Here is a 22,826-nt window from a genome sequence, read left to right on the forward strand (position 1 = left end):
CCAGCTGAACATGAGGAAGAACTTCTTCCCTCTGAGGGTGACGGAGCCCTGGAACAGGCTGCCCAGGGAGGTTGTGGAGTCTCCTTCTCTGGAGATATTCAAGACCCGCCTGGACAAGGTCCTCTACAGCCTACTGTAGGTGACCCTGCTTCGGCAGGGGGTTGGACTGGGTCACCCACAGAGGTCCCTTCCAACCCCTACTATTCTGTGATTCTGTGATTCCAGTTGGATCCACTCTGCTTCTGCAGGAATTCTTCATCCCCTTCCTCCTTCCCTCCTTCCATCTTCACTTCAGCGCAGACCTCTCTGCAGACACGGTTCCACCTGGAGTACAGCCCCTTTGCCACTCCTCAGCACCAACCACCCAGGGCTGCCCTTCCCGAAGCGCCGAGACTCCTGCAGACCACCACCACCACTCTGCTGGCAGAAGCGCCGGGCTCCCAGTGTTTATTTCTCACATGGGATCAGTGCTCAGTACGTCGACGGGACGGCATGCAGTGCAAGCGTGTTCTGAAGGCGAGGGCTGTGTGATTTCACGTGGCGATACCTGAAGTGCTACAAGAGCCTAAGAGCACCCACCGAACTCTGCAGGGCACGGGACCCAGTTCTCCCCTCTGGCATAACACTGTGTGGCAACCGCACAGCGGCGGCAGACGCTGGCTGCAGCTCGTCCAGACACTGCTCCAGAAAGCCCAAAGATACGCGCAAACACCGTGTCACGCTGCACCCCTAACACCCGCACCCAGAGGAAAACCTTTTCTGTAGTGGCTCTGGCTGGGCCTGTAAGTCATCTTGAAATTCACGTGCCTTGAGCCGCTAAAGCTCTTCCCTTCTGGGCAGCGGAGTACCTGCTCCCCCAAAACACGTTCTCTTTTGGCAAAAAGGAAGAAGGCCTCGAGCTGCAGGTGCTGAACATCTCTCTTACGTACACAGTTTGGTCAGCTCCAGGGTTGGCCAGTTTCCACGACCCCACCGTATTGCATAAATACCTACAGACTGGAGATGGTAGTGGGTGGAAGCTCCCCATACATCAAAGTCACTCTGGCACCAACCTCAAGGTGTCCATGAAACAGTGCCACAACGTTCAAAACCATCCTGGGAGCACTCACGGCTGTGCCACACGTCCTGCCTTGGACATACACAATGAACAGACCAGAAAGCAAGGTAAGAACATGGACTGGGTGGGTTTAGCAGGCCTGGAAAAGAGCTGGCAGCTCATCTTCTGCACTACGAGAGCCTGCATCATCAGTGGGGTGGCCAGCTGGACCTCGGTGTTGCCACTGCGCTGGCCCGAAGCCCAGCTGCTGCTGGTTTTGCTGCTGGGGCTCTTTCCCGGGCCCGCGAGGATATTCAGAATCGGAACGGCAGCTCTGTGAACAATCAGACTACAGAGGTGAAGCAAAATTTGACCAAAAATCCAGACCAGAGAAGACACCAGTGAAACGTAAGAGACATTAAAAACTATCACCTGCATGAGATATACATTAAAAAACCCAACAAAACACAACCAACCAAAAAACCCACAACACTGCAAGGACAAGCAACGTCCTTCTCTGGAAGAGGTGGTTCTTCCTTCTTTCACACCAGGGATCTCACTGTGTTGACCTTCTAGGCAAGACAATCACAGAACAAGTAGCATGTCCCTGCAAGATCCTTACACCTGGCCTCAACTACCAACTTGTCCCTGTGCCTCTGGGCCAGAACGGGCAGGCAGGCAACGGAAAGATGCTATAGCACCAGTTACAAAGTCCAATGCAGTTTTCGATGCATTAAGCCAAAGGATTGTCACCAAACTTGCCTTCCATGCAAGTTTTGCAAAGAGGGTAAAGCTACACTCCAGCTGCTTCCGTCCTCACGCTGCCTTCTGCAGTCACTCATTGCCTGCACTGTAGATCTTCTGGACTGTGGTACGTGTGAGCTCCAGATCCTCCGGGTACCGAATTTCTAGCTCTGTATTTGCTAGGTAGTGAACGCCGGTAAACTCTGAAAAATAGCGGCCGATGTCGGGGTGAGGGATCTCCCGAGGCTCAGAGTTGTACTCCAGGTTCTCTGTCAGGAAAGGAAAGAATCAGTTATCACTACATGAAATGGCCTGCTACACAGCAATAAATACTGCGCCTCTCTCAAGCCTTGTTTCTGTCTCTAGAAACGCCACCTCCCGATGCTTTAAAGCAAAGAAAAAAACCCTAATACAGGAAAATATGTAGAGTATGCCAGTATGATTGCTCTCAGAACCTCATCTTACAAGTGATGCTCACCCCACTAACCAGTGGCACAAAAGCTACTCTATGCCTGAGACCACGTTGTCTGACACGAGGTCAGAGCAGCAGGATGCTGACCTGCTCCCACTCTGCCGGTCACAGGGCTCGGCTGTCGGCACAGGGAGAAGCTGCGGCACGCAGCTCTGATCCCTCCAGTCCCATGAGAGACCAGTTTCTAGGAGAGATCCTTCCCAGACGCTCCAAGGTGAGGCCAACTGTATAAGGCTGCCCTGGTACCAGAGCCGAGCGCTCTCTTGCTGGAAGTCACCAGCCTGTGTTTCAACCACGTCAAGTCACCAGGTTTTCAAGAAGCAAAATTAACTTCTCTAAATCCATACTTTCCAAGGTTAAGAGAAAGTCCCTACGAAGAACACGCTGATTCCTTCCCAGAGCACCCCCTTTCCTCCTTGGTACTAAAAGGCAGCCCGATTAAGCACAACAGTTAAGCAACACAGAAGCACTGGCATTGAAACGCGAAGGTGACCCAAGTGGAGGGCCCCTTCGCTCCCATCTGTACAAAGCAGCGTGACTGGGAGGCAGCCCAGCAGCAAATCACATGCACAGGTGCCCTGCAGCAGTCCCCGCATGATGTCATTTTTTCCAGCACAGTGCCAGATACACAGGTAGAAAGTAAAGCTGCCCAAGTCTCAAAGCCTGACTTATCCACAAGGCAGGGCGGGAGCAAGATGGGACGCAGAGAACATCATTCAGGAATAATCCATCTGTCTCTGGAACTGTTCAGTTCACTATGGAGAGGGCATACGAGTCACACTAATCCACACAGGCTCTCTGAAGCTGCCGTACGTCAGTGCGTGCAGCCAAAAGCACAAGAGCTTTCTACACGTCAGCAGGCTGGTGCAGTCCTACGGGCTTGCAAAGTACCTTTTTCGTACACTGCACCACTGCGGAAAACAATTTACACTCCAGTATGCTCTGCGGAAGCACGGCTGAGCAGTGAGCTGTGTAGCAAGGGAAAAACACAGCGACGGAACAGAAGCTGGCAGGGGGGAAGAGACCGAGTCAAGCAAGTTTGGCACTAGGTGGGGAGCCTGAGAAACGCGCTGACTGGCAGGTTTCGAGCCACAGATTATCGGGCCTGTGGTGCTGCAAAGCAAGCAGAGGACAGACAAGAGCAGACAGGTAGGTACCAAACCCACTGCACGAAACGGGTGTTGTGGAACTAGCTTCAGTTCCAGCTACAAGTTCACAGGACGGACGCAAACTGAGGTACAATTACCTATAATGAGCTTGGTGTTCCTTCTGAGCTGGCCACATAAAACTCTGCATGCAGATTTTTTTAAGATTCTTTCAGGAAAAAGCTATCATTCCCTCCCCACAGTCAGGTCAGTAAGTTATGAAATGCATCTAAGGATGTATTTTAGAGGGGATACTCTGCTCTCAGGCAGCAAGATTTCAGCAAGCAAGGACAAACCCTTCAGCTTTCCCTAGCAATATCAAAACACTTGGGTGGCACAGAGATGAGTGTCAACCTACAGCTTGGCTAAAATAGCCTGTGCTCTGGAATCAGCTGGCATTACGCTTGTTTATAAGAATTAGACAGAAGATAGAAGAGATGACTCAGCCGCAGAGGCACTGCGGACAATTACCTGATTAGTTTTCACCGAGATGCATATTTTAGTATCAACCCACCGCACACAAGCATTTTTGATTTTTAAGACTCTCCGAGAGGCCAAGTACAGCCTAATATGAGCCATGAGGCTAAGCCACAATATTCCCAGTGCCCACTTCATCTTTTTGGACTGCTGAATATAAAGTAACCCCCAGGACAGCCAGAAACACCTACACTTTAAACCTACACTGAACAGTAGGTCCTCCTGGGCAGGAGCGTCCCATCCCGTAAAACCCCCTCCTGCTCACATGTACGGGACCAGAGCACGCTAGGGAGCAGCCCCTGGGGAAAGAGCCAAACGGCCTTTTCTTCAGCATTTCCCCTCCAGCAGCTTCCCCATCTCTCAGTAAAATGAAGTCAGGCTGTGCAGCTGCCCTGCCAGCTGGACGGGATGCCTCCGCATCGCAGGGGGAAGAACAAACATGAGGGAAAGAAACACCCTGTTTCCCGTGCAGAGTTACAGATGTAGTTTCCCTTTTTTTTCTTTTTTTTCCTTTTGAAGCTCCGTTTGACACTTCTTCCTGTACCCAAACCTCATATTCTGACCATCAGACAAGAAATTCCTTTCTTACGGTAGGGCATAAAGACTGGGTGATAGACTTCCACACCTCTTCGCACTTGTAAAGACACATTCATCTTCCATCCTGTTCTTACTAAAGGTGGCCCTAAAAGCCATGCTACCTGGTATCTCTGGGGTCTTGGCGCACAGTCTCTTGCTGACAGCTCCTCAGAACCATGCCCTGACAAGCAAAGCCTGTGTGCCCCCTCAGTAGAACCTATTCTGAGGTCCTGCCCAAAGCACAGCTATAATTTCAAACAGCAAGAGCTGCTGACAGAACTTCAGACTTCAGCAAAAGCTGAATTTCTTCTTTCAAAAGCAGCAATCAATCACATCCAAAACACATTTCTTGGGCAAGAGGAGGTTACACCAGAGTGGTCCCTAATGTTCACTTCCAGCAGTACCGATTTCATAGAGAGCAAACAAAGCAGGCCATGATTCAAGCTCATTTTCCTCCCTACCTTGACCTTAACTAACAGTTTATGTTTCATACTTCAGAGCTAATCACTTAAGCACCCTTTTCTCCTAATGCACTTCTAAACAGATAATAAACACAGGAGACTTCTGCTCACCTTGAGCAGCATATCTGCAAGAGCCATCTTCCACGAGCACATTGTAGAAAGGCTGGTGGGGGCCATGTGGAAGGCTGTGGACGTTCATATTCCGGATCCATTCATGCCCCATCATGCAGGTGGGATCCCAGCCATAAATCACGCAGTTATAGCCATATCTAATAAAAAAAATTGCACGTCAAACACTATGAAAACTCCAGAGCCAGCTCTTTTTCCTCAAGACTAATACAGCACAAAGAGGACAGGCGCCTCCTGCGAGCTGGCACCAGGAGCAGAGGACAAGAGGAAAAAAAAAAAAGAATTCAAAAAGATTGTGTGTGTATTTTGAGGTGGTGGTGGGGAAATAACTAGAAGCAACGGGATAAACAGACAGGAACAAACAGCTGAGGACAAAGCAAAACCAAATGCGAGCAAGAAACGAGACTGGGAAAGAGACTGGAAGTCAGCAACCAGGAGAACAGCAAACAAGAAACGGGCAGGGAATCCACCACCCCACTGTGCTGTGCAATTACTTCTGCGCCCAACACATAGGCGTGCTAATCCCAACACGGAACTCCCAGAAACAAAGCCATCATTATTTTCAGAATATTTATGCAATTAATCACGAGGTATTACAGCTGTCACTGCTGATGCCCTTAAACTACGCTCCAGAGGTCTGGCTGAGCTGGAGGAGCGGCCGAAGCAACACCGTGCTGGCACATTGCTCTGGCAGAGCAGTGCAGACAGGAGCACAAAGCCCCTGTGCAGTGCAGGGAGAGGAGGCAATAACAGCGCAGGGAAAGATTCATCAGCTGTCTTAGGAATCTTGCAACCTCTTTTGAAGCCGATTCTGCTCCACGGTCCCACATTAACTGATTACTGATGTTTCTTCAAGAGCTCTGTGGAAATTTTACCTGTGTGATACATGACGACTCAGACTAGTCACCTCGCAAACCTCTCTCTGCAAGCAAACAGCAGTGAACACCCTCGCTCCCTCCAAGCACAGAGAGCACTGCTCCCGTTTTTCTGAGGTACACGGCACAGATACACGTGCCTGGCATTTTCCATTCAGGTACCTCCTCGGCAGATAAAAGCACATCTCATTACTGTCAGAACAAATGCTTCTGCACCCGTTGTTACAGCACAGCCTGCTAATTTGGGGAAGGTTCTGCAGAGCTCACCTCTTGTGTTTCATAATCAGCCCGATCGAAAAGCAGACCTCCTTGTGCTTCTCATCCGAACGGTGCTTCACCTCGGGTCCCACCTCCTCCTTCCGGCGCTCGATATGCTCCAGGGTATGCTGAACCAAGTACCCGACAGCCCCATGCTGGGACGGGTCCAAAGCCTGGATGTGCTGCAAGATGTCCAGAACCTTCAGCAACCAAACCAAAAGGACAGATTCAGAACAAGTCTCTACAGCGGCCCAACACTTACAAACACAGATAGACACATTTCTCAAGTTAGCTGGGACTAGGTGCTGAGGCCTAGAGGTCCGCCACAAAAGTTTTCCCCACAGGACTGAGAACTTTTGCTTTAGCTGCACACTCCCCAAGGAGTTCTTCACATTTGGTTAGCCTGCAGAAATTGCCAACAGTCCTCTCCTATTTCTACAGCTCCCTTCTTCCAAGGAAGGACACTGCTGAGTAAAGTCACTCCCTAAAATAAGCCATACAAGCTAACCGCACCACATTTTGCGACCACAGGGCACTGATGAGACCGCTTCAAGGTTTCTGAGATGTTAAGAGAATACTGCTGCTGGTCTCCCACACTGCTGCTGTGAAATGATTCCAGATGACTTTTGCCGTACTTGAGAACAAACATTTTAGTTTAAAAGAGTTCCTCAGCACGTCTGTGGGAGCCTGGCAGAGAAAAAATCAGGCAGCACAGAAGGAAATGCAAGTAACGCCAACGGTGCTACACCATGAAATAGTGAACAAGACGCAGCGAACCTGCTTGTCTCAGGATGGCTGAAGAACACTACCCTTGAAAGTACTCTCAAAACAGCAGACCCTGTACATCCAGAATACCAGCCTATCAACACCCTCGGGCACATGATCAGAGATTCTGCTGCCAACTTTGTTACAGGCAGGCAAGGCAAGTATTACTGGCTTTCCCCCCCCCCCCCCACCTCCTTCCTTGCCCTTACCAAAACTGTTGTCTAAACAGGTTGGGAAAAGACAGATACATCCATTCCACCTTCAAATACCTCAAGTGCTGCCACAGCTCCAAAACCTGACACACCTTAGCAGCTAGCAAAAGGTTTGTCTCCTTGATCACACACTGGAAGTTTTGATCAACACTAAGGTCAGAGCAGCAGCAGCAGAGGAACAGAAATCTCAGGCTATCGAGCACGAATGTCAGTCAAGATATGAAGAAAATAAATTCAGAAGAACAGGTGAGTAATTAGGTATGAGAAGAAGAAACACAGCTCAGGCTTCTCAGCCACCTGAATTTCTATGGCTGGCATCTTAAACAAGATGTGAAAATCCTGAAAAATCCACAGAAAGGGGAAGGCCTAGCACAACAACCATAGCTACCAGAGATTCTTGGCAATTTAATTTACTGCTATTTGCAAACATTTAGGACAACTGTCTGGCTAGCTCTGCTTGACTTGTAAGAATTTGTACCACTTCCCATAAATTTGGCGGACCTCTATTAAATCTGGTACCTTCTGTTCCGTCAGACATCGAGCATGCTCTCTGACACGCTACAGTCCTGCCCGATAGCTTGGAACAACTGGATGCATACGAGGATGCAATACTGAACAGTCCGACTTTGCACATCTTCATTGCATCTGGCGATGTGGTGCAGAGAAACGACATGTAAAACCCAGCTTGTATTACTTGTTGTGAGGGGCAGCAAAACGCGAGCAGGTAAAGCCGTGGCGCCGTACAAACACATCACTCAGTGCCAGAAAGGGTAAGGAAGATACTTCAGCGCTTCACTTCGCTGTCCCCTATTTACCTACGGTTGCTGTTTCAGCCCAGCAAGTCCCCCCTGCACACAATTTCTTAGCTCATGCTGGTTCTTCTGTGGCGACCCTGAAACTTGCTGCCACAAGAAAGGAACGGCAAGCTTAGCACAGTTTGCTCTTCAAAAGGAAGGCAGCCTCTCCAGCAGCGCTGAGCTTCAGTTCATTTGGTAGGAAGAGCTTTGCTTTCTGCTCAGCTGTTCAGCCAATACTTCTGCCCCCTCACCCAAACCTCCCATTTGGACATGGCACAGGCATTGCCCAAGCGTGTGGGCTTCTCTGAAGCGGTACAGGAATTAAAGTAGAAAAGGAACACCTCTTTGCTGTTGTGACACACTGAAAAACAATAGCTTCCAAGCTACCTGCTTCCTCCCTGTGCCTCCCTCAAATTCAGTGAAAGACACGGACGACAACTCAGACAACTTGTAGGTGTCTTCACCCTCTTTCCCACGTTCACAAGATGGCAGAACTTGAGTTTCTAGGCTAAGGGCCACAGTAGCATTCCCATCCTTGGGATTCTTCTTTAAGCTGCTTTTTCACAAGAGCCACTGATGGTGTGGCTAAGGTTTCAGAGAACAGCTTTGGTTGTATTTATAAAAGATAGTTTCCTACAAGTTTTTTGATAAGGTAACTGCTCCTTTTTCATGAGTCCAGCAAGAGTTTTAACACCACTACCGTAATCTAGGCATAAACCAAAAAGAATGCTCTCACAACTTACAGATGAAAGTCCACAGTATTGGTTGTAAGATAAACTGTCAGACTTGGGCAGTAAACCATAAATTATGACCCAGGCTCGAGGCTGCTCACAAGTCTCCCCTAGGGCAAGCAAGACAGAATCCTCCTCTTTTCCCTGCTTCATATAGCAGAAATTGATTCTCTGAAACGTGATAACTCGTTCGATGGCGTTTATTACAGAAACAACTCGTGGCAGACTGTAACGCAAGCTGACACAGTCCAGAAATCAATAGACTAGTGTTAACAGCGCTTAGCCTACCAGCAAACACACGACCGAGTGGCGAAGTACCTTTTCTGGCCAGATTCCCAGGTGGAAGTATAACCTAGCCTGGAGCATTAGATGCTGCACATTGTCCGGATACATGGCCAGGTACAGATCCAACGAGTCTCTCAAGAGTTGGTAAGACTGATCAGTGCTTTCTCTGCCAGCAAAAAAGAAACTCAATTGTAAGGCTAGCTCTACAACCCCTACCCCCAGTGCTCTGCGGGTACAGGGACAGTCACCAAAACCGATGCTACAGGTACAGGCATGCCCATTCAGTAAGAGTGACTCCGGGCCAACCCTCACTCCTCACATCCAACAGCCTGCTCAGAAGGAAAAACACTATACAACTGATGGTTGGACTCTACCCTCCCACTGCATTGGTATTCTGCTCGGTCAAATGACCCTACACCAAGAACTCACTCTCCAAGTCATTGCCTTTCGAAATCTGCTTTCCCCTAGCTTAATACACCTGAAGGAATCATAGAATCATTTAGGTTGGAAAAGACCCTGAAGGTCGTCGAGTCCAACCGTTAATCTAGCGCTACCAAGTCCACCGCTAACCTTTCACTCCATGATGTCTATCTACAGCTAATTGGGAAAGTGATTATCAGGGGTATTTGAAAATAAAACCAGATTTTCTACAAACCAACAGTACCTTCGAAACCGCTCTTTCGAGCACGTGGGTTACGCTTACCAGATCATGATGAAGGTTTCTGCTCTTAAGGGAAGAGCAGACTGTCCCTTTTCACAAAGAAAAAAGAAGATCTGTCCATTTTCGTGAGGGGAACCAGCTTTACTAAATATTCTTGCTTCCACACAATACTGCTGCGAATGATTAAAGGCAACCAGACAATGCAACACGACATACAGAATTTTCAAGCTCCCCTGGGGTGACTGAGACCTTTTTAAAGCACTCACTCAAATACTGTGAAAAAGCACTACTGGACACGCAGACAGTGTACTTGGGGCCCTGTTTTCCACAGGCCTTACGGGCCAGATGACCCTCAGTTACAACTCACCGCTTGCCAAGGTTTAAGAGATTTCCCACCATACGCTGCAAGACCTCTTTTGAAGTCACCACTCCATAGAACTCCTCAGTCACATGGTGGCCAATAAGGTACTCGCACTCCTTCACCGTCAGCTGCTTCCCCTTCCCAAAGGCGTCGATGTAGGTGTAGTCAAAAATATCTGTGCTTCTAAAGAACAACAGGGAAACTAAATTGTGATGAGGGGTCTTGTGGTAAAGCAAGACTACCTGTTTCCGTTCTTCCCTCAGCACTTTCAAGATTGTTTTTAAGAGTGTCATTCATACCTCAGCTCCCTCCTAAACAGAGATTACCTGCTACCTTCTCCCTCCTCCTAGCTTCTTCTTCAGAGAAACATACATTGGGAAAGACAGAGAAACTAAGGGGACATTTGCACTCCATCATGCCAGTTCTTTGCTTCAGATATTTTCAGGTTTGCTGTATCTATCGCTAGATTATATTACGACACTGCACTGGGAAGTGTAACACAGCCCATGCATACGACATCTGAAGCCTAGTGCCAAAAGGGGTATACGTAGACAAAACCATCGCTCCCAGCTGGACTGCTGGTGTCATTCACAAAATACAGATTTTTGTAAATTGATCATGATCTGGTCAAAGATGTATCCTGCACTGACTCAGAGAATTCAATGAATGCACAGAACAACAGCAATGATCTCCAGCAAGTGTTTTGTATGAAAGCCTACATGACATCAGCACCTTCTTTCTTATTGTCAGTTTTTCGTAACCTTCTTAAATAAGAGAAACATTACCTCGTGGTTACTATTATTTCACACTCAGGAAACCTGATATCATTTACCAGCAGCAATTCTGAGATCTGGGAAAACTTCTTTAGAGGTCTGATCCTTTCCTCCATACATGTTATAATTACAGACAGAAAATAATCAAACATTCTGGAATAGGTCTGGAGCTGCAGATGCTTTCTGGCTTTTATTACTGTGGACAGAACTTCAAAATTCAGCAGATCACTTACCCTTCTTTTCCTTGACACCATCGCAGCAGAAAATGGCTAGGGAAGTTGACTGGCTCAAGTTTGACTCCCAGTTGCCTGGCAATTGTTAAATAAAGCACAGACAAACTGATGGGAATTCCTGTTCTGCGGATCAAAACCTGGGGGATAAGAATGTGATAAAAAAAATATGTGGGATATTAAGCAAAACACAACCCCCGTCAAGGTCTGATTTCACAAACGAAAATACACCAACTTGACAGAACACGCACTAAGAGATCACATCATACTGACTTTACAGCAAGCTGATTTTCAGAGAGAATTATTTGTCTGACTACTTTCAGACAAAGAAACACCACAAATAGAACATCTCAAGCCCTGCAGCCTCCTTTTTCACCTAACATATACATACCTGGTGAATGTATGAATTCAGGGAGTTATAGTAATCCAGCTCATTTCCTTTGTATTTTAACTGCTCGTATAGGACACAATTCATAGCATCAAGTACCTGCCGCTGAAGCTCCACTTCTGGAATCACAACCTCTCCTAAAAAAAACATGAAAAGAAATAAAGACTGAGAAAACAAGTGTACTTAGCCGTTCTGCAACGAACCTCATATCAAAATTCTTCACATGGGTTGAGAACACAAGAGATTCATCTCAAGTCAGTCAAGAGCCTGGCTGGAGCTGACCACGGCAGAGCCCCAGTGCTCTGCTCGCAGCGTGGCCTGGCTCAGCAGATTGCCCTGCACCCCAGCTGCGCAACGCTGCGGCCACGCTTCCCTTCAGGGCTGGAGGACCGGATCCCAACCACCCTGCACCAGCACTGCACGGCAGCTGGACATGCCACGCTGCTCCGGCATGGGAAGCGTGCTTTCCCCGCTCTGGAGTCCCAGCTTGGCCACTCCGGCTATACAGATACAGACAGATCGCTCATTCTCTCTTTGAAAGACAGCAAACGTTAGGTAACGGTTATAAAAAACAAGGAGCAAGACGCTGCCCGACCTTTGGAGATGTTAAGGCACAAATCTTTTCCATTGCTGCTGACCTTTTGAGACTTGCAGAGGAAAAGAGGTCGATCCCCTGTCCCACAGCTCCGCTACACATGAAGACTACTTAAGGCTTCAGGGAAAAATGGGGAAAAGAAGAATTCCCCTGCCAATCCTTTTTGCCTAGACAGCATCAGAGGGACAGGCAACCCTGGGCTACTGAGTTCCCGTGACTGACCAAATGGCTGTTTCCTGAATGATGGTTTAAGCAAATGTCAGAATATGCTTGCCAGGGGATAAAGAACACCAGCTTTAAGCTGCAATAATTCAACAGCTGTTTCACCTGGTCTGCCTCTGCCGAGGCCTCCAGAGATGCTCTGCATTAAAGCATATGTTTCTGTACAGTACCTGCCTTGGAAGCCAAGCTGGGGTGCCTTGGGTTTTTCGTCCGCAGGACTTTGCGCACTTTATCTGTGATATCATCCACCTGTGCCTGGACACTTTTTAAGCAGATGTCTGACAGTGGGTTACAGTATTGGTCAATTAAAACAGCACCTGGAAAAAACAAACTATATAAGAAACAGGACTTCAGTTTTTTTCTTTGCTTAGTTTTATCTACTTTAAATTCCAGGCATGCAGCAAGCAATTGCAGCAGAAGACAAGAGCTTTCCTTTTAAAATCTGCAGTCATATATTGGAGTTGTCAGGTAAAATGCAAAGAATAAGCTGACGTGATAAATGCCAATTAAATTCAGTACTTCCCTCTCCACCATTCTGAAATAGAAAGCAATAGATTTGTAGGTTGGGCAGGTATGCTGCCAGACCAGGCTTAAGCAGCCATCTCTCCAGTCACACTGCACCTCCTGGCATCCTCCCAATGTGCAATGTTTTTTATTCAGAGAGTGAAACAATCTCAACTTCACTTCTGCATCAGTTCTGACTTCTTCCTGCCATATCCTCCATAGCTATCATTCTTGCTCATCGTTCCCTCTTCTGCTACATTCCTCTCTTCCACGCCTGCTCTCCATCTTCATGTCAAATCCCCACTGTAACAGATCAGATTTTCATTTTCCTTCTGCCCAAGCCTCTTCTGTAAAACTTCTGCAGGAAAAAAATAGCCCTTTCTCAGAATCACCTCCTTGCCATCTTGTCACCACTGCTCTTTCCACAGCCTTCATACTGTTCAACCTTTGCAATCAACTGTATTCACTTCCAAGAATTTTGCATGGATCGTATCTCTTCCAGGTTCCTACATTGCTTCACTAACACATCCACGACAGGCCTGTATTGAAGGATTTCTGCAGGACGCGTCTTCTCCCCCCACCCCCCGCAGTATTCTCCATGCTGACCAGGTGAAGTTTCACAAAAGACTACCTGTTGGTGCTCTAACAGCACCTCTGTGGCAGAGAAATGCAGTATTTTTTGCCCATGTGATTAAGTCACATAATTCACTGCCTTGATTGTTTCCAGAAAAAGCCACTTTTGGCTTTCTCACACTAACACAGTCCCTTCTTCAAAGTCTACTGCCACTAACAGGAACTAGCTTTGGTGTTAAGAGACTCTTTCCTACACCATTTTTGAGGTCTGTATCAAAAGTAAGAGACTCTTCTACAGACACTGGCAAGTTTCATCCCATTCTGAAGACCACCTTCTCCATAGGAAGCTTGAAGCAGAGAATAATCCACCGGACTGACGACACGAATTGCAGAAAAGCCTTTTGTTTCTTCGCAGCAGGTGCATGTGCCTTCCCACCACATGACTGGACCTCCATGCACTCCCCAGCTCTACGTCGCACAGCTCCAACGGTCCAGCAGTCAGACAGCTCTCGAGAGAAAGCCACAGCGACACCAATTCCCCCTGCCTGCAGCTTGCTCCTTGCCCTCATGTGAGAAGCTCTCGGGAAAGGAGGCAGCAGGGAGCTGACTCGAAATCAGATCAGTTGTTCTGTTAGGCCATACTCAGCCCGCGCGCCACGGTTAAAATGCTTCTGCAGCGTCAGCTAATTAGGATGCCGAGCCACTGCTGATTTCCTCAATACACTGTTCAAGATTCAGGTGCAAGTGTTTTAACATTTTCTCTGCCGCTTTTCAGGTCACCTGTCCATGGGCAGATTCACGCAGACAGCACTGACAAAGCTCACGTAACCCTGACATTCTGATGCAACACTACGCTACTACTGCAAGGTTTTGAGGATTTCAGGTACATCAACAATCCATACGTAATTCCGAGTTGTTGCCCAAGGGCTAGCTGAAACACAAGCAAGGAAGGCGCTCTCCAAGTAAAACAGCAATGAAGGAAAGCTGTCATTAGGAGGTCTACACAGGATTTCTGCCAAAGACTTACCTTCCAAAAATGACTGCTGATCAGTCGGGCGTTGAAGATACTCCTTCAGGTTTTTTAATATATTCTGTTGCCGTAGGAAGTATAGAATTTTCTTTGCATAGTACTTCCAGGTTAGACCTTTCCTGCACATTTAAATACAAAAAGCAGTATTGCCCTAAACCAGCACTTTAAGGGTGAACATTTGGTTTAACTTTTCCAGTGAATATAGATTTGTAGTTGAGACTACTGCTTTTCTAAAGATGACTGACCACACAACTATCACCCAAGAGTCAACTAAAAAGGTAAATGTTAAGAGGACACTCGTCAACAAAAAAACACAATACAAGACACTTGCAAAACATTGCTCCTATCATCTCCAATTTTTATGCCAGCACCAATACACCATTTTGAGAAGACACAGTATCATGGGAATCAACACAGAACCTAACTAAAGTAGCTCAGGAGTATCTGATTAAAATCCTGTATTTTATTCACAAAACATTACCCTCTGTCTGACCGGATCCCTCCAGAATAAAATCAGAAAAAAATCCTCTCACTGTTAAAAAGAAATTGATGAGGGACACAAATGCAGGCCCAACAGTGTTCAGAAGAAAAACAGAAAACAAACCACAGAACACCTCTGTTGCTCTGAAAAGGCAGGAACAGATCAACAGTTGGCCTGTAGATCCCACAGCCCGAAACCTTACAGCTTTCACAGTAAAGCCCCTCCACTTTCTAACTTAACACGTGAAGGCAGAGTGCCCAAGCAGGAGGAGCAGAGAGCTGTCTACTATCCAGGCCAGGTTTAAGAGGTCACCTGCAATGCAACAGACCAACTGGGAGGTATTCAAACCACCTGTATCTAAGCAAGCCCCGGCCTTTAGCAATGGGTTACCCAGCACCTCACCGAGCGCTTTTACACCAAATAGTTGGGAACGGCACTAAGCCCTGGCTCCCAAAAAACCCAAAGGGAGAATTCTGATGATTCCCAGGCTCTGTCCTTGCCAGGTGTTTAAAACAAGTCCTGTTTCCAACCCTCTTTCCCTGCTCACATTTCCTCTCCTCCAGACTGCAGGTGAAATCAGCCTTGTCCATCCTACCGGACAGGAGAACAATCAAACCTCCTAACACTTTATCCCCTTCCAATAAACTGGGATGCTCAATAGGGACAACTGCTTTATTGGGATATCTTCCAGGGAAATGATTTAGCCTAATGCTCCTGAATGGCAATGACTACAGCTTAATCAGGCTGTAATTAGCATCAATTCTGCTTTATGGGGAGGCATTTGGCCAGTGCAAAGGCTCAAAAGCTTTTTAACCAGTTGTCAAATGAGAGATGTTTAGTCCCAGTTCAAATAGAGAAGGTAATAAAATGGATGTGAAAAAGCAAAAATGAGATGATTGCCATTCCGGTTATGTTTTCTCAAGCTCTACCAACAGCCCCTTTAATCAAGGCTATTAGACTCCATTAAGAGCAATCTATCGCTGCTTCATATCACAGCAAAATCAGCATGGTTTATACGCTACCAGCAGGAAAGCCTTCACATAAAGCAGTGACTTATTCATCTTGCCCAGCGTTAACCATGGTAATGAGAATATCTAGGCAGATGCAAACCCACAAGTTTTATTTACCTGCCTGGCATTTCACCTCTCTGAACAATTTACAGAACTGCAAATTTTGCTATAGCTGACTTAAACCCACCTGCTTATTTGGGGAAAAAAACACGGTACCAACCTACTACAGCTAAGAAAAGCAACAAGAACAGGGGAAAGAAAAAAAAAATAAAAGGCTTTAGTTTGACGACACAAGGACTCATGGTGGCAATCCTCACTGAGTACCCCTGCTTCCTTCCGGTGCCGCGGGCCCATCCCACAAACCAGTTCAGCAAACTGCTCCAGGTTTAAATAAAAAAGGAACATAAGGATGTCCCTAAGCCAAAACTACTGCAGAGAAGAGGGTACATGGAACACGTCCCGAGAGACGCCACAAACTGGCAAGGAAACAAGCAACGAACAGCAACACAAAACCAGAGGACCTTCTTCTTTTAGGATAGTTTACATGTTTGTTTTTTTTCTTGGAATATTAATTTTTTTCTGTAATTAAACACACAGAAATACTTCCCATCCCTGGTAAGCCTCTGTTTGTTGTTTTATCAGAGTGACAGAAGCTGAGGTCAGGCACTCACCACAGTACCATTCTCCTTTAACCGGTAAAAGCGGAAAAATCTCTTCCATTTCTGCAATAACTCCTCTGTTTCTTACCTTCCTTCCATGTTAAGAATACACATCAGCTCATCCTCAAAAAAATGACTTGGGCACCCGAGAGTCTCAATGTCACTGAATCCATCACAGGGCACCTGTCAAACCAGACAATGAATTACACAGAGCACAACAGATTCTTTCCAAAAGCACGTAGTTTCATATAAGGTCTCAAAACTAATTTTGTTCTATTTTTTTTAGATTTATGTAAGACCTTAAAAATGTCCAGCTCACCAACCACTCATAGCCTCCACTCCATGGATTTATTACAAGTATCCACTCAGAGCCGCAGTAGCACCCTACAGCAATCTGAGCTATCTCCTATGGAATTCGGGGCTCCTACAGTAGGTGCATGGGCCAGCAGACGCACACCAGATCCTGTGCAGGCTGGGCCCAAGCTGAAAGTAATTTTAAGGTGAAATCAACTTTTGGCTGTGGTTGACTGAACCTCTAAAAATCCTCCCTAGTGTAGCAGATTGCTCCTGGGGGAAGGAATGAAGGAGCAGGAGCCTTCATTTCAGCCTCAAACCCATGCTTAAAAACCTCATCTGATCAGGCAATAATGACAAGCACTAACCCCCAGTTACCAGTTTGTTGATAGAAGAGAATTTTTTAAAACAATCACTTGATGTATCCATCATGGTTTAATCCCAGCTGGCCACTAAGCACCACACAGCCACTTGCCCAAGCCCCCTACCCTGTTATGGGATGGGGAGGAGAATGGGAAAAAGGAAAAGCTCGTGGGTTGAGACAAAGACAGTTTATTAGCAAAGCAAAGGAAGAGATGCTAAGGACAATAATAACAACAATAATAATTACTATTACTGTTGTTGTTATTATTATTACTACTACAAAACAAGTGATGCACCAGTGCAATGGCTCACCACCCGATGACCGATACCCATCCCATCCCTGAGGAGCTATCACTGCCCCCCGGCCAGCCCCCCCCAGCTGATTTACTGAGCGTGACACCATACGGAACAGAACGTCCCTCTGGGCAGCTGGGGTCAGCTGTCCTAGCTGCAAACGCTCCCAGCTTCCCATGCACCCAGCAGGCCAGGCCAGCATGCGAAGCTGAAAAATCCTTGACTGCTCAGCAACAACTAAAAACTTCTGTATGTTATCAACAATACTTTCATCCCAGATCCAAAACACAGCACGACACCAGCTACCAGAAAGAAAACTAACTGTCCCAGCTATTTTCTTCCAGAATTCAACTTTGGTTGAACTGTAAGAAATCTTTTTGCTTTCAAGCTTTTCAATATAGGACATGGGCCAAGTGAGGAAGGAAACAGCGATGCCCATCACCCTGCAGCCTAGTGACACTCCGCAGGATCTAGTGGAACTGGGTTGAAAGTCTCTTCCCCTCAGTTCTACGCAGGGACTCCAGCTGCAGTTTCTAGCCCCGCAGGAGATGATCCCAATTCTCAGGCCTTTGGGTACTGCTGAACGGTCTCTCAACTGTCTTTGCAGACGTGATTGAAGCAGTAGGAATCCAGGAGCCTCTGGCCTGGGTTAATGTCCTGACACACATTTCTCCATGGTCAGATGTCTACCTGCTGCAGTGGGACAGTCCAAAATGGAACAGCTGAGAGAGACGCGTCTCCAAACGCCCTCCTGGCCCCACGGCTGCCTTCTCCAGGGGTGGAAACCCAGGTGCCAGCCCTTGCTTACAACCAGGCAAGAGGATTTCAGCACGGGTCTCCTGTATCTTAGGGGAACCCTCTGCCGGACCACAACACATCTGCAAAGGAGCCACAGAGCCTCCTGCGTAGACTTCTTAATTCAGCTGAAGTTACAGGCAGTACTTACGCCTATTTCACAGAATTTCAGGTTGACCCAAAGAGCCACAACCCTCAGCCATCAATTAAGCAAACAGTCAATGAAATAGCTGTTTTTCCACATGCACGTAAGTGTCTCTGAACAACTACATTTTCACCTTTTTCACACCGAATGCAAAACTATCTTGGTGTCATGGTTGGATATCGAACTTCGATAATAAACTCTCCAATTCAGTCAACCTACTGTGCCTTGGTCCTGTTCTCAAACGACTTCTGACGGCTCACAGAACGTATCCCTGCACAAGGTCTGCCGTGAGGTACATTCATAGGCCGTGGTATGTGTCAACAAACTACCGGTCCCTCAGCAGCTCCCAGAGCCAGGACTGAACACGCAGCAAAGAGCTTTTAAAGCTGCAGGGGGACAGCCGAGTGCGATACGCAGAGCGCGCTTTGGACTCTAGGCAGTTTGCACCTGCGGGTTCTGAACTGTCTCTCCCCTTTTGGCTGGTGATGTAGCATTTTCACACAGAGTGAGGAAATACAGATTTTTTTCTCACACCATAGCTGAAAAGACGTGAAGAGAGAGGCAAGGCAAACTAATAAGCAGTACTGTACACGCAGCTAGGCTGTTGCACAGACACAGAGAAGACGACTCACATGTTCTGAAAAGAACCTTTTGGAGAACGAAGCTACAATTCTCTGGGCTTCTAGACCAGCATTGTGCCGTGCTTTGTATTCTTCAAGCCAGCTAACACCATCTGTGTGGCTATAGTATTTCAGCAGTGATGGCCACCTACACAACAAGACATAAGTGAACAGGTTCATTAGTACTTCAACATCACCGAGAACCTCCAGAACTGTAAAATGTCGCTTACTGTAACCACGTGACCCGAGGAGGTGAGACACTGCCAAGACACCGTACATCTTTCAATGTATGTGTAGAAATCAATCCAATGACTGACTCCAGCATCGAAGCATAAATGCAGCTGACTTCATCTGCGCACTAATGGTTATTCAGACTAAGCTCTCCTGAAGCCTGCCAACAGGAAACTTTGAAAAGCTTGTTTCTAAATATCCTAAACACTTCTGAGATTTCGTCTAGAGCTCTGCAAGATAAACACAGGCATCGTTAGCAGAAGAGATACAGAGTTTTATAATAACAAAAAGTTTGCTATTCTGAAGATGTATCATGTTTAAGCTAACTTGTCGTCTAATAGAATAAGAATTCGTTGTCCTGTGTTCTTCCTACTGTCTTATGGGTCTAATTAAAAGGATGCACAAAACAGAGCTCCCTCTATTGCCCTTGCTGGTGGCAACATCTGCTGGAGGAAAACAGAATTCTGACGTCAAACTTCACAACAGCTAAATGCTTCTGCAGTTCATTTTTAATACAAGAGATAATTACTTAAAAAAAACCCACACACCTTTCTTGTAAAAGAGAGCTATACCTGCTTTACCGAGTCTGAAAGTCCCAAAGCTAAAACACATTCCGCAGCTTCCTAAGAAGCGTTTCAAGGTTCAACTGAAAACCTAACTCCAGGTAATGCTCAGGGGGCTGTTAGCAGCAGCACCTTTTCTAATACAGTGGGCATTTGCTGCCACAACGGAGCCCTGTGCAATAAAATAGACACCAGGGCAGCAATACCCATGACTGTTCTGGAGATACCAGGATCATTTCTGTATGAAACACGAGGAATGATCAGCACAGATGGAGGTATTTTGGACAGCAGGGTAAGAAAGCTGAGGGAAAGGCCTCTTGTAATTCACAGGGGGGTTTATTGCACATTTTGAAAATCAGTTAATTATTACTGGTTTTTACAAAACATTGTCCTTCAACTACAAGGACTGCCGTCAGTTCTTTTCAGGTTATATATATTTTTTTTTAAATACATATACACACACGGACAGACTTTTTTATATCTATGTATTTTTAACTTTATAAATACAGAGAACATGAAATGTTTAAATCACTACTTTGGTACAGAAATGATTACCAGCTGACCAAAACGCAGAGTTATGTCCATCCACACACAGAAGATATTTTGCTACCGGTTAATAATAAAACTACCCCACAGCTGCAGTTACAAAATAAAGTCAAAGACTAACCAGATAACTCCACATTCCGTAACAAACTCTCTCCTGACGGATCTCTAGCCATTCACCTACCGCTGAAATGCAGCCACGTCGTAGTAATGATTACGATCATTTGTTTTAGGATAAGAAAGCATAATTTCTTGGGTTGAAATTACACTGAAAATTTTAGGAAGATAAAGTGCAACTACTCACGATGGAATCCAGCCAGGACGACAAGGTCAACATGCAAACTCCTCCCAAAAGTTCTGTTATCAAAGGCAGAGGAGGACAGCAGCATGTGTTCATCACCTACCACATCCAGTCGCAGCTACTGGACCCGAACCATTTTTAAACTTGCAGGTTCGCTTCAGCAATCAGAGCCACAGAACTGGTGAAAGCATCTGGCCAGCCACCCCAAGCCATGGCTCGGTGACTTGGGGAAGCTGCAATTGTCCAGTAGCCTTTTTCACCCATGAGAAGAGAATAATCCTCTCCTTTGAGTTATGCTAAATTTCAGAAGCCAACTGGCAGTTAGAGGAAGCGATATTGCTGCTTCTCCTGTGCCAAAGCACAGACAATAGCAGGCAGCTGATCAGCTCCCACTGAAGGAGCGGTGTTTCTAGGACTGCTGCAACCAGCACAGTACAAGCAATATAACGCTCATGCTCTATTCCCAGCTAAAGCGTTAACAGTTCCACTGATTAACAAATTCACCGATTACAATGCAGCTAAGCCCTCATTGGGTACCCTGGGACAGCATTTTGGGGGGAAATCTGGCCTCAGCCAGGGGCGCATGCCCCCAGAGCTGGGGGCTCCAGAGATGTGTGTGTCCCCCAGAGCCAGGGGCTCCAGAGACGTTTCCCCCTTCCCAGAGCCAGGGGCTCCAGAGACAGAATCACAGAACATCAGGGGTTGGCAGGGACCTCTGTGGGTCACCCAGCCCAACCCCCTGCCCAAGCAGGGTCACCCAGAGCAGAGGGCACAGCACCGTGGCCAGGCGGGTCTGGAATATCTCCAGAGAAGGAGACTCCACAGCCTCCCTGGGCAGCCTGGGCCAGGGCTCTGTCACCCTCAGAGGGAAGAAGTTCTTCATCGGGTTCAGCTGGAGCTTCCTCTGCTTCAGTTTGTGCCCGTTGCCCCTTGTCCTGTCATTGGGCACCACTGGAAAGAGTCTGGCCCCGTCCTCCTGACACCCACCCTGCATTTAGAGGCATTTCTAAGGTCCCCTCTCAGCCTTCTCTTCTCCAGGCTGAACAAGCCCAGCTCCCTCAGCCTCTCCTCGTAGGAGAGATGCTCCAGTCCCCTCCTCATCCTCGCAGCCCTGCGCTGGACTCTCTCCAGTAGCTCCTCATCTTTCTTGAAGTGGGGAGCCCAGCACTGGACGCAGCACTGCAGATGGGGCCTCCCCAGGGCAGCGTAGAGGGAAAGAAGAACCTCCCTCGACCTCGTGCGTTTTCCCCCCCCCAGAGCCAGGGCCTCCAGAGGCGCAGCTCCCCCCCCCAGAGCCCTGGGCTCGCCTGGGCCCACCCTGGGACTCCGGGGGAGAGGCAGCCCCGCAGCAGCCCCCGCTCGGCAGGGCCGGCGGCATTTCGCCTCCCGACCCGCAGCCCACACCGCAGGGCTCGCCCAGCCCGGGAGGGGCTCAGCGCATGCCTTGTGCAGCCGGGACGAGCAGCGACAGCGACAGTGACATCGGCACCGGGGGGGAGGGTGGGCCTCCCCTCCCCGGGAGCAGCCAGGCCCGCCCAGGCCCAGCGCACCGAGGGCCCCGTCCCCGCTCCATCCCCCCGGCCCCCCGAGCCGAGCCGGCAGCCAGGGCCGGGCCGGGCCGGGCCGCGGTGCCCACCTGAGGCGGAAGCGCTCCCGCCACACCTTGCCGCGGGGCTGGCAGGCCTCCCGCAGCCGGCGGCAGGTGCACGACACCCGGCCGATGTCGGCGGCTCCCAGCACGTCGCAGCAGAGGATCAGCTCCAGCAGCTCGCCCGGCAGGTCCGTCAGGCCCATCCCGGCGGCGGCCTCAGCCTCCGCCGCGCCCCGCGGCCCACCCGGCCCCGCCGCCGGGCCCGGTTCCTCCGCCGCCGCCATCTTGGATGTTTACCTGGGCGACCCCCGGCGGGAGGGGTTAGGGAGCGTCTCCCGCTTCCGGCGCGGAGCGAAGGCGGAGGCACGGCCCGGGGAGCGTCTCCCAAGTGCCGACGCCGCGCAAAGCGCAGAGCAGGGCGACGCCCACCCCGGGTAAGCGCTAGGGAGCGTCTGCCAAGTGCCACCGCCGCGCAAAGCGCAGAGCGGGGCGGCGCCCTCCCCGAGTGGGCGCTAGGGGGCGTCTGCCAAGTGCGGCGGCGCAGAGCCGAGCGCGCCGCCTGTCCAGGTCCAGAACAGCGGCGGGGCCCAGGGAGCGTCTGCAAAGTTCCCGTCCTCCGGGGGAGGGTCGGGGGCC

At 48.4% G+C, this 22,826-nt stretch overlaps 1 protein-coding gene across 1 annotated transcript; it reads right to left on the reverse strand.

Moving 5' to 3' along the window:
• Nucleotides 1–1,445: 1,445 nt before the first annotated feature.
• Nucleotides 1,446–22,474, reverse strand: FBXO21 (F-box protein 21). Its single transcript, XM_075434637.1, has 12 exons — nucleotides 22,236–22,474; nucleotides 18,974–19,109; nucleotides 16,539–16,633; nucleotides 14,298–14,419; nucleotides 12,364–12,510; nucleotides 11,380–11,513; nucleotides 10,992–11,128; nucleotides 9,992–10,168; nucleotides 8,997–9,129; nucleotides 6,183–6,373; nucleotides 5,023–5,180; nucleotides 1,446–2,049 (listed from the first exon to the last, which is right to left on the reverse strand). The coding sequence occupies exons 1-12, from the start codon at nucleotides 22,472–22,474 to the stop codon at nucleotides 1,871–1,873; spliced, it is 1,848 nt and encodes a 615-aa protein (XP_075290752.1). The 3' UTR covers nucleotides 1,446–1,870.
• Between the last annotated feature and the right edge of the window lie 352 nt (nucleotides 22,475–22,826).

The sequence above is a fragment of the Opisthocomus hoazin genome, chromosome 13 (genome assembly GCF_030867145.1).
Source record: "Opisthocomus hoazin isolate bOpiHoa1 chromosome 13, bOpiHoa1.hap1, whole genome shotgun sequence".
Classification (NCBI taxonomy): domain Eukaryota; kingdom Metazoa; phylum Chordata; class Aves; order Opisthocomiformes; family Opisthocomidae; genus Opisthocomus; species Opisthocomus hoazin.